Source organism: Chelon labrosus, assembly GCF_963514085.1.
Source record: "Chelon labrosus genome assembly, chromosome: 2".
In the NCBI taxonomy this organism is placed as follows: Eukaryota; Metazoa; Chordata; class Actinopteri; order Mugiliformes; family Mugilidae; genus Chelon; species Chelon labrosus.
In genome coordinates, this window is record NC_140338.1 from 18,157,280 (window position 1) to 18,169,893 (window position 12,614).

A 12,614-nucleotide genomic window follows, 5' to 3' on the forward strand; every position below is an offset into this window, starting at 1 on the left:
GAGAGCATCGTTAAACAGCAATGCACTTAATACCTGAACTCATTTTTTATTTGTATTTTCCTAATGATCAACGGTGCTGTTTGCTTTGCAGCTTTTCTAGAAGACACAACTACAAGTATTGTGCAAAGATAAATATTCACACATGAAATTAAATCAGTTCCTGGTTGCGACAAGATTTAGATGAGCAAAATATGTATATATATTTATTCAAAATAAAGTTTTGTGTCTGCTCTTTATTCTTGTTCGCTGGGTCCTTGACACCAGATTACTCACACGTAGCTCCTCGCATGCTTTGGAAACACTTTAATTAATTGCATACTGCAGCCTGCTGAGGCACGCAGGTGCATCGGCCACCCAGGTAGATGTTGCCAAGGCAGTAAAGACAATGCAGCAAAAAAAAAAATTACTGGTGCTGAATTTGGAGAGGACACAAACATAAGCAGTGCAAAATACTAAATGAGTGGTTTGAGGAGCACTTTAATGAACAGAAAGGCTTCCGTTTGAGCCGCGTGATTGCAATAAAACACAAGTGATATAGCTTTTAATTGAAATGTTTTCGTAATGACTCCCGCAGGATTCGGTCCCTGCCTTTGTGTGATATTTTGTCTAAGAAGCACAAACATCTCCTTTCCCGAATCCTCCCATGGAGCTGCACTCCACACAGCACACTTGTTGAAAATTAAAAGCACTTTCAAAATTCTTTATTATTCTTATTCTTTCACAAGGGGTTATGTCTGATTATATTTAGCGTGGTTGTCTGCCTGACTCATAAGTAGCACTTCACATTCTGAGTCCGCTGAACTGAGCTTCCTGTCTGGGGGCAGAATCATAAAGGCTGTTGACGTGACAGCCTTCTGCCTTGAGAGTCAAATCTGTCAGTAAAATAACTATCCAGCAAGAGCTCGACGGAAATAAAGATAGAAAGAAAGAAACGGAAACAAGCCTGCACCAAACATCATTAATTCAAGAGATGAATGAGAGGAATGTTTGATATGATTACCCCTGGTCTTTTGATTCATGGCAGTGTTCCCCTTGTTACGCCCTGTCACCGGTTTCATAATAAATCTAGGAGGTGGCACAGAGGCTTCACATCAAGTGATCGGAGAAACGCCGCCTGTATATAATTAGACCATCAATCAAAGTATTTCCATGACTGGACTGTAAGACTGTGATTCCGTGATTTATTATATTCAAAAATGAGCTATGGGTCATGCAGATCTCCCAAATCATGCCTCATTACCAATTATGTGTGAGAATGAGAAGATTCAGAGTCATTTTAGTTTGGTCTTTTGATACAGGTTAGTTTTATTTTTGATTAAACTGAATGAAATGAAAAATCCTGAATCCATCTAGCCTGGAAGACTGCTCGAACTTCCCCCAGCCACAAAATGTTTGCGGTGGAAATTTTGTCGCTCCTTACATGTTGATCATGGCAATCAGATACACACGTCATCTGAGCGCTTTGGAGATGAGATTGTTTACTTTAGAGTGATCTGGCCCTGATTGGCTCTAGGACTATCTGAATGCATGCAGAGGATTTTTTTTTTTTCCCTCTGTTATCAGTTGAAATGCGCCCCATCAGGAAATCACAACAAGATTTGGGTCTGGTTACACCAAGCTGGTGAAATCTTGCATCCATGTTAAACCAAATATTCCCTTCTTACTCATACTTCGTTGGAAACCTATTCCCTTTCTGAGCAGAGAAATTTCAAGATTCATCATGTTCAGTCTGCGGATACTTGGAGATCCCTTGGGTTACATTAAGAAATTAATTTGGATGGAAAGGGCGACATGTTGTATCTGCTATGGATTGTACCGACTAGTCGACTTCACTGCTGTGTCATGACGCTTTAAGCAGGAAGTCGACTAGTGACTAGTCGTCGATCACGTGACAATAACAACAGAAGACAGGTGAGGAGCCCAGTGGGTCATTGCAGCAAGCTAGCAGAGGTTCATCAAGTGGAAATACTTAATTTAAGATGAAGCCCATATTACCGTGACATGTCAGTCCTGAAATACAATAAATGTACTACTGCAGTGCATACTCATCTGAAAAGACATTTGCTAACGCTAACAGAGGAACGGTCCAAATCCTCTCAACAGCAGTCAGTTAACGACTTCACCAAACCAAGATGCACATCAACAGTTTGCTGGTAAATTTAATTGTCTAAAGTTAGACCTTTAGCCGTTTTTTTTTTTTTAAACATTATTCTATCTTACAACACGCTGTGAAGTAGCCTACTATTAAACGCTACTAACCTTGTCGTTTTATAGACTAAACATATCCGCAGCACACAGTATTGATAGTACGGATAATGTGTTTATGCTCAGTTGTGTTCTATTAGTTGACATTGTTGCTGTGGTTGTAGAGCGTGTTATTTATTTATTTATTTATTTATTTATTTATTTAGCCGAGCGAGAGTCGCGTGTTAGACTGACGATGTTTATGGTGTTGGTGTCGGCTATGGTCGAGTAGCCCGTTTTCAAGCATCAATTATCTTGCAGAAAAGTCTCCATAGCTTCTTTTGTGTGAAACGCTACAATAGTTCAGGTCAAGAATATAGATTTCATTGTTGCAAAGCATTTTCTACTGTGTTTTTATGTGTTACGTCATCGACTAGTCAACGTCGACTCGACTTTCACCACATTAGTCGACTTTGAAAAATCCAAAGTCGTTCAAAACCTAGTATCTGCAGCATTTTAGCCAGATTCAGTAACTTCCGATGGCTCTTCCAAGAAAATTAGGTAAAGCATCACTACGTGTGCTAACTGAAAGAAAAAAAAAAATCTGTGAAAATTATATTTTCATCAATTCACACACAAAAAAAACCCTGCAGTAGCTTTCGGTAAACTCACGCTTTAATGAACCCCTTGGGGAAAGTGAGTCATGTGCCATTCAGAACAGGTGATGCTGCATCAGATAAAACATAGAAAATGAAAGCAAAAAGAGACCTGGGGTTATGTACAGGTGACTGTGTGACACGGCACTGATCACAACATTATTAGGAAGTGGAAAATGACAGCAGCTGAGCCTGCAACCAAAAAAACAAAATCATCATTCTGGATTCCAATAATTATGCTGATTAAAAGGTCAAATGAGACATGTCTTACTGTAATGCAAGTTAAATATAAAAGCAAGCATCATGTTAAAGAAATCTGAGAGCAGCACAAAATCCACCTGTGTATATTTGTATTGTATTTAATATCAGGGACTGTTGTGGTAGCCCTGGTCAAATGGGGAGGGGCCCCAAATATGGAGGAGAAAAACTGTCGCAGGTCGCTTTCATCCAAGAATTTATTTCAGGTTAACTTTAGCATTGAAGTCAATCGGCTAACTGCATAACTATATATTCACTGAGAGAAAGGCCTAATGAGGTGACTCATTACTAAAGAAGGATAAAAATAAAAGGGCACTCTGCACCAGTCTCGTCTAAACAAAGACTCCAGTCTCGTCGCCTTTCCTCCCTCAGGTCTTTGGTTTCAATCAACTCACTTCACACCTTGAAATTCTCCACTTACACATGCAAGATTTAAGTAAAGCCCCAGTATCCTCTCCTTTGTATCGATATGCATTTCTATAACGTGCACATGTGCAGAGTCACAAGCGTGAACAGGGAGCCTGCTTCTGAAATAATTCCAGTCCATGGAAGGAGCTGTGTCTGTGGCCATTCAGCTCGGGATAGATTGACTCTGCGGGATGAATTCAGATGAGCTTGACGCTGGAAAATGAAGCCTGTGCCTCTCTCGTCTATACCTTCACTGTGAGCAGGAAAACTGGCTCTCAGGCTACCTCCCCAGATTTCTCAAGCAGTTACTGTCAAAGGTGACAACACAGGATTTTTTTTTTTTTTTCAGAGAATCAGATTCACCTGCGAGAACAGGAGCTTAAGGAGCTACGGGCACGTCTATGGTGAAATACAAAGCGTATTGTGTGATTTTTCGGCTACAAGGCTCAGAACACGGCGCATCTAATCAAGCGCGCTGACCTTTTCGCTGGCATCATAAAATATTCATTGCTCCTGAACATATTACAGGTTGCATACCGTATTCACAGCGCTCCTTTACGAAGAATAATCCGGTTTCTCTGTAGAACCGTGACAAATGCTATATTTCACCTGATGCGATATGAGTTTAAATCCAATTTCCCTTTTTATATCCACTTCACTCTCTCTCTTGGCCTATCACAAAAACCCAGAAGAGGGGCAGGCGAGATGAGATGGAGGTGATTCCACATCTCATCAGTTTTTCTCACCGAATCTGTCCCTTTTCCGTTAAGCAGAAGGAGCAGACTGGTGAGCGCCATCGCAGAAGGCTGTACACAGACTATTTGCAAAAACAGCATGTGGACGTATGGTGTGCTTAATTCTCAATGTGGGTGAGTAAGTCCTGCTGCTTCTGTATACGCTGACAGCTTGATCACACAGTTTAGAGAAGCACACTACTTCTACTGCTCAATAATGGAGGGTATTAAACTGAGAGAGGAGCCGCTCTCGGAGATCGCTCGTCTAAAGTTTAGCTTGTAGTTTCTTTTAGCCAACAAGAAAAATTTAAGAAGATGACTTCTGATATCTTACAAATAAAAACATTTCTCACAAAAATTGGTCTGTTAAAAAAAAACAAAAATAGAAATAAAATCACATGCTGAGGGTGGATAAAGAGCCAGGAGGCACGGAGGCTGGGCACTTCATCAAACTCCGACCACGCTGAAGATGCTCCGCTGCACACCACCACCAAGTCCTAATTATGCACCGGTGCTTGGCCGGCAGTGGCTTCTCGTGCACTCTTCTGCGGCGGCCTTCCCACCAGCATGTTGTTCTTCGGTGAACAGCTTTCAGGCTCCATGGTCATTACCCGCACCGAGTACCCATGAGTCTCTGCTGCCCACGACCGATCCAAGTCCACCAGGCCCATACACTGTTTACCTGCAGGGGTATGGCAAGAAAAGGGTGGCTGTTTAGTGTCAAGCACTTACTTTTGCTGAAGGATGGAGGCAGCATAACGGGAAGTTCACATTTTAAACCGCAGACACAACTAGTCACAACAAAAGGCTGACTGACACTAGAAGTTTTTAATGCTGTGTATTTTTAAGTTACATTCATTGAGCTTAGTGGAATTGCATCTTGGTCATTCATTAATCGTTTGAGACGCGCTTTTTTAAAAAGGAAATCCAAAAATTTGCCAATTAAAGCTGAACAAAAGTGAGGCTTCTCTGTCGTATCTGATAAATATGTTGGCATTCAACACCATTTGTCAAATAAAACGGACGGAAAAGAAAGCGGGCACCACTTTCCCGCCATCTTCCTACCACCACCACCGCCGCCGCCGCCGCCGCTGCCATCAGATTACGTGAATATATGCATAGGACAAATATGTATGGCAGCAATTCCACAAACTTTGTTTAAGGATTAAAAAATTTACAGCTGACTATGCACTGTGATGTGGATGGGCGACAAATGAAAGAGAAACATTAATTAAGTTTGCAGACGCTTCCCCCGTTTGTGTACTAGATGCCACGGTTAACATCCGATCACGCTCTGCTGGAAAAGTGATTTTATCTTTTGAGGAAATGTTTCCATCCCGATGTGAGTCTCCTGCGGGGTAATAGCGCCTCTACCCACGGGGCAGTAGGGGTCCAGGAATGGTTTGATGAGTATAAAACGATCTAAATCCATCCTTCACAGTTCGGACATTTGAGACTAAATCACCGTCATCAACCCAAAAAAATCTGGGAATATATTTCAAAAGAAAGGCAGTAATCCTCTCCGGTGGAGTTCCAGATATTTGCAGAAGCTGGAAAAAGCTGGAAGCTTTTCTGGCAACTTCTGAGGACAGACATTGTTTTCCTTTCATTAGTCACCCTTATGTGCGTGCCGCATATGCTGGCAAATCTCAGCCAGTAGGAGCATACCAACACATTCAGTGAGGCTTTAACTCATGTAGCAGCGTGTATTGTAGCGCTTCTGCACTGGTTTGCATATTGCCGCTGTTATTCTACCTCCAGTAAATTCCTAGCATTTGTGTGCATCAGTACACAAACACATAATCCACGTGGATTATCACAGTCGCGTCTTCGGATATCCTTTGAACGCAGACTTCAAATGCATTATGCAGTTTAGTTCGGCAGCAGGTGGAGGGTACGGTAAATGTGAGCTTTGGTCTGCCGTGTTGCCTAGAAGGCCACTTTCCTGCTAGCGGGCTCAGGAGAGATGAGATCAAACATGGTTAGAAAATGTTAGTGGGACAGGTTGAGCTCTGTTAACTGATACAGAGCAGAGACCAGCGTGACAGGCGATGTCAGGTACATATGAAAGAGCTTCAGCCTGACGAGGCATTGGGGAGCCTGCTCCGATTCAGAGAGAAGCTTTGATAACCCAGAGAGCTATCAAGGTGAAGAGAGTCCTCAACATAATGAAACACCGTACAAGCGAAGCTTCAGCACAGGCCCGGAGGTTTCAGTCTGACAAAACACTCTCCCCTGAATCTGACAGCGCTGATCTGGCAGCTGTTCACCGCAGCTGTTTTGTCACGCAGCAGAAATCCCCGCATTAACATTTCTCAAAAAAACAAAAAAAAACAAAAAAAAAAACAGTCTAGTCATTCTGAGAAGTACAGCAGTGGGGTCAGCTCAAGTGTAAAAAGAAATCTGTCTGGAAATGCAATTTCACACCACACTGACATGAGAAATCAGACGGGAACCGGTTGTTCTGATCGAGTGCGGTCAGGAAATAGGTGCCCGATACATTCACAGGAAATGATGTGGAAATGTTTTAGGCACTGTTTACATTCTTAATACTACTGAGGAGGCGTCAGATCCCAAATTTAGTCATAACAAACAAGCAGGACCAGGAGCCTCGCATCACGTGATACAACCTGTGAGATGATTGGACCACACTATAGAAAACAAAAAATGTACCTCCAGGAGATTTAGTGAAGCTTTAACGCATGAGGGTGGCAGCACAATATGTGGATTTGATTTAGTTTTTACTGAACAATAATTATAATCCTCACTTTGTTTCACACCCTGTAATGCATAGTACTGAAAATGACTGTTAAAGGGGAAGTACCGTTTTTTACAACCTGGACCTTATTTCTGGCATAAAATACGTTTGTTTACTCACCCATATAACTTTGGTGCCTTATTAATAATAATAAGCACCAATAATAATATTGGTGCATTATAATCCGTTATTTAGAGGCTGCGTTTCGGTGCCCCATTCACTCCCACTATATGGATATACATGGTGCTCCGCTTGATCTAAATATTGTCCGAACGACTCCAAAATGACACCAAAGTTATATGGGTGAGTAAACGATCATATTTTACGCCAGAAATAAGGTCCAGGTTGTAAAAAAACGGTAGTTTCCCTTTAAGGTGTAAGGCGACTGTGAACCGTACCAATGAGTCGCCTGTCCGGGGGCAGCTGGACGGCCGTCTGGTCTGCGAAGCGACAGAGGATCATGTGTTCCTAAAACAAAAGACGGATGAACATGAATGAATACAGAAACTCTGTTCAGTCTCAATATAACGCTGCTGCCTCTGCAGTAGCAGCAGAAAAACCACAACCTATATTGTATATCAGAGAGTGTAGGAATTCTGAAAAGTTTTTTTTTTCCATAATTAGCCATTCATTCAAACTCACTCTATTACACATTAGTCAGTTCTGCCCACCTATTCATCCTTCTTCTTTCTACATACGCCTGTCCCACTTTTACAGCCAGTCTCAGCATGCACTGGCAGGAAAGGCAGGAAAACGTCCTCGGCGATTCACTAAGAATTCTGTGTAGGAACTCGACCCAAGCACTATTTGATGTCTTTTCTAGCCACAGCAGCGGCACGGCTCAAAGGATGCCGCTCACTGAGACGCTTTGGTCCAGACCGGAATATCTGGACAGCTACTGGATGGACTGCAGTGACACTTTGAATTTAAATATTGTCAAAATGTTTTTCCTCATTAACAGCCATGTGCATGTGTTTTGTTTGGGACAAACCCTCAGCTGAACTTTTATTTATTTGTCGGCTTAATGACTCTGAAAATTAAATCATCTTTTGGCTCATCGCACGTACTGTTTAATAGATCGTACAAACAAACTGATATGTGGAGACGGATTAAGATGCATCTTTGTAGGACATGATTTATATTCTTTGTAAACAGTTTCATTTTATTTTACTCTTACTGTGCTTGTATGTGTTCTTTATTGCATCTAATGTCTTTTAACTGGAACGCATCATTGAGACTCACACTGTTTAGGTCAAAACAAGTGGAGAAGGCTGTCGAAGAGAGATCACAAGACACTGGTGATTTGTTGCGGATGTTTAAAGCTGGACAGACACCAGAGTGATGTCACATTACATCCCACTGAGATACTCCGTGTGAAAGGAGCAATTGTGAAAATGAGACTTCTCAAGGGATTTATCCTGAGAGATCATAAGTCGGAACAATGCGTGACTAATTTCCTTTTGACATGGATATCCTGATACATAAAGCAATTTACCTGATGCAAATTTACATGTCATAGCCAATTCAAGTGGCCTGTGCTGTTACGGGCATCTGTACTCGTGCGCTGGTGTGTTGGCGTTAATCTCCAATGGGTGAGGTGTGGGTGAGAAAATGCTGTTTTGACCAATCAGAGTTGTGCGGTCTGTATTTCTTGGGATGTGTGTGTGTCAGGCAAAGACATAAAACACCGGAGCTACACAGTATTTATGGTGTACCACTCCAGCGCAGAGGCACAATTCAAGCTGTATGTAGTGCAAACCTAGCAGCACTCACACCCTCTTGTCTATTTGTGTCATATTTCTTCTCATTTTTACACTTCTAATAATGAAAGAAATTAAAACCATATGGCACGTGAGTGAATAACATTGACCATCTTGTGACAATTCAATGTTCTGCTGGGAAACTTTTGGACCTGGCATTCATGTGGATGTTACTTAAGGCTCATTTAGGGTATTGTGGGACATAGATGCCGTAACCTACACATAGCCAGCGCCTGTGCAAGCCATGGATACTTGTGCGCTCGTCAGTCTGGCTCGCTCTGTAAAAACGCCACCCAAACGCTAGTCGGCGCTGTGTGTGTTTTTTTGCCAGTCAGATTAAGTTTCGGTCCACTTCCTGTTTCACTTTCAACAATGGCGACTGAGACAAGTCATACAAATGTTTGTGTCTCCGAACCTCCTCAGTTAACCTCTCCTCGATGTGTTCCATCTGTATTGATCCAAAACAATCAATTCGAAAATTGCGGAGATGGAGAAGCAGCCGGAAATACTAAAGCGGAAACACGTTACTACCAAGCAGACCAATCGCAGCTCTTGCGGTTTGCATCGCCGCGATACGTAATTACATTTCTGGGGAGGTGCACGTCAGGCTACGGCGCTAGGGTCTGTGCAGGGTGGTCACTGTAGCTACGGCGTCAAATTGACGCAGAAGCCTAAACAGCCTATTAGACATATCAGCCACCTAGACCAGATCAGGCACCCCCACCCCATAGCAATGACACTCCTTGATGACAGCAGCCATCCCCAGCAGGATGTAGCCTGAGACAAACACACACACAAAAAACAGTTTAGGAACAACTCAAAAAACATGAAAAACAGCACAAGGTTTTGACCTGGCCTCCAGATTCACTAGATCCCAAACTGATCAAGTGTCTGTGGGCTGATCCACAGAGGCCCCTACTCTCAACCGATAGGACCCAAAGGCCCGCACTAACAACAGCCTCAGAAGGCCCATGTCCATTCTCTGATGAGGCACAACTGTTTTGGAGGCACAAGGGAGACCTATACAATATCAGGAAAGTGGTCATAATGTTATGCCTGATAGGTGTAGATTGCCGATTTGGATATACGCTTAAAAGTATTCTCTACATTTCTGCATATACATTTGCACATCACAGATATGTACAAATGATTCATTTTCTTGACTTAATGAATGCATCAGTATAATTTGTCCACTTTCTGGACTTGTGGTGTAAAAACTCACTGATGTTTTGAGTAATTTTTATGTAGAAAATGGTGAGGGGTGCAAATGCTTTTTAGCTGCACAGCATGTGTATCCCTGTAACACTCCCAGACAGACCAGATGAACCCAGATAATTTATTTCGAACCAGAGGACAAGCGTTCCCGCTCTGCTTTTACCTTGTTATGGTTCATTGGGCAAGTGACTCAGGAGAGCGGTTAGTCATCTCTAACCTGCCACTACTTTAATTGATTCTATTCTTCACTCCGCGGGGTCGACACTGAATGCAAGGCCACAGAGCAGGTGCTTAAAGTTAGTGTTGAGCACCAATATCTCACACCATTAGCCCTTTATTCCGGCAGTACACCGTTTGTCAGCGCGCTGTCATTCTGTTTAACTGCCGTGGTTTAGGAAGGACAACGGCGGTTCTGCTATAAAACAATGAAATGCAGCTTTTATTTCTGCAGTCTGGGAGGTTGGGGAGCAGAGACGCCGGAAACAGTGGGGTTCTGTACACTGAGCCCGAATAGCAAGCGTGGTTATTGAATGCAAAGCCACAGGGACAGGCAGAGGAGAAGCGGAGCTCAGGTTTAATGTGTCTGCTGGTTTAAATAGAATATAGATTCACCATGCTGAGTGGCTCCATGTTTAACTTCTGCCTTCCAGACGCAGAATATGGCAGTCGCTGGGCTTTTTGACAAACGGTGGAAAAATCAAAACTCACTATGAGGTAACACTTCAATATCCCCCCCGTTTTGTAAATAATAAGCTATCATGTGCGCCTCTCCAGCCATGTAAAAATCTGTTCTACAGGAGAAGTCAGAGGTGGTCCGATGTTGTGACATGTCAACTCTTGAGGTTGCTATGGTTAGGACCTGCAGCGACTCCTGCTCAGAGTTTCCCCAGGGGCACTGACAGGTCCCATACATCATCGTGGGATGGGCCCTCTCGGAGTACAGTGGGGCGTCTGTGCTGAGCGATAAGGGATTGAGAGAGGGCCCGGTGTGGGATTTTTCTTGTAAGTGCCTGGGGAATCTTTGTTTCCGAGACCGTGATAAGCGGTTTTACTGTTTTACTGTCTTATAAAATAAATATAACAGCTGAGCGGTTTTATAGAAAGAGAAAAAAGCCATGCGTGTGCCAAGAAAAATAAAGTCTCGCCAATTTGCTGTTAATGGTTTAGACTTTTTTGGTGCACGAGTACCCCAAAAGGAAACTCCTGAAAAGACTCGCACAGTGTAGATTAAGAGATTCGTGCATCATTAAATGAAGACATCGCATCTGGATCTGTTAGCAAATCTATTACACGTACACTAGTCGTGTTAAGGACTGGAAGAAGAAATGGAAATAGCTGAGGATGTCTGGAACGAGAGGTTGAATTATGTCAACGCACGTTCTATTAATGCCCAACACTGTCTGATCCAGTTCAAATTTTGCCCAGGCTGCATTATTCACAAGCACAACTACATCAAGTCTTTCCAGAAATCTCACCAGTATGTGGTACGCGAGGACGCACCGAGGCAGATTTATTTCATAGATTTGTTACGGGCTTTAAATCACGAGATTTATGCCTCACATTGTTCTCATTCTTTTCCAACATTTTTATTTATTTTTTTTAAAAAAAACACACATCAGTCCAGATCCCCTCTGGGTTATATGAGGTGTGTCTGAACAGTCAATAGACTAAAGGACACACAACATTGCCTCCTGTCCTGTGGTCTGCTCTGAGCAAAGAAACGTATTCCGCTCCTACGGAAGAAAGAAGCGGCGACCTTTAACGTACTGATTGACGCCTTCCATCTGGAGAAAATCCGCTGCACCCAGACTGGAGGAATTGGAACGGAGTTGGACGCTATTGATCTCACTTGGAAGGGACAGAAAGGCAAGTTGTACCGCATAATCACTAAACCGCAATACCTTAGCTTAGCACCAAGGGAGGGGAAGGGGTTGTAAGGCAGACCTTTTTGTGATTTCCAAATCAATGAGGCACTGCGTTCCTTATCCAACTCATATTCGTGTTTATGTGCAGGCTTTAAAAAGATTTGAAACTAAAGCTATTGCACATACCAGCTTCCAGGTGCAACTATAAAGTAGTTACCTGAACCAACTCCAAAAACTAATATTAGCTTGCTACCGCTGAACCATTCGCTGTGAAGCATACAAAGACATAACATGGAATAATATTATAGTCCATCTGAGCACATCCCATCCCATTAATGCCATTTAAATACACTGTAATACTTCAAAGCTTTGTTTGAAATTACTAACTTAAAACTAGTGAGAAACTACTAAGGATTCTAGCAGGTTTAATATGAATCTTAATGATGCATCTACACATAGCTTTACTATTTGTTTCTCATTTGGCTGAGTCTTGTCTGACTTCTGACGTTTGGTGGGTGTTGAAAGTCGTGGAATGGGAAAGCACTTTCACCTTTCACCGGGTCACTGAGCTGCAGCTGAAGCATGTGAAACGCTAACTTTTTTTTTAGCTTTCCATTATTCTTGCGTCGATGTAGCAGCATCTTAGTTAGGACACAGTTAGTGAAAAAAACTACTCTCAATGATTATGGTATTTTAGTAGTGACGCTGAGGAATTCTCTTGTAATTTTGCCACAGAGTAAATTAATAAAACAAGCAAGAGACAGATTAAATCACAT

General features: G+C 42.5%; 1 protein-coding gene across 1 annotated transcript in view; it reads right to left on the reverse strand.

The window, feature by feature from the left end:
- Positions 1–2,897: 2,897 nt before the first annotated feature.
- Positions 2,898–12,614, reverse strand: part of gstcd (glutathione S-transferase, C-terminal domain containing) — a 58,746-nt gene continuing 49,029 nt past the window's right edge. Inside the window, exons 10-11 of the mRNA XM_084568223.1 lie at positions 7,397–7,466; positions 2,898–4,922 (exon numbers count right to left, since the gene is read on the reverse strand). Coding sequence (XP_084424349.1) covers positions 4,738–4,922; positions 7,397–7,466 — 255 coding nt within the window. The 3' untranslated portion in view covers positions 2,898–4,737. The remainder of the gene's footprint in view (positions 4,923–7,396; positions 7,467–12,614) is intronic.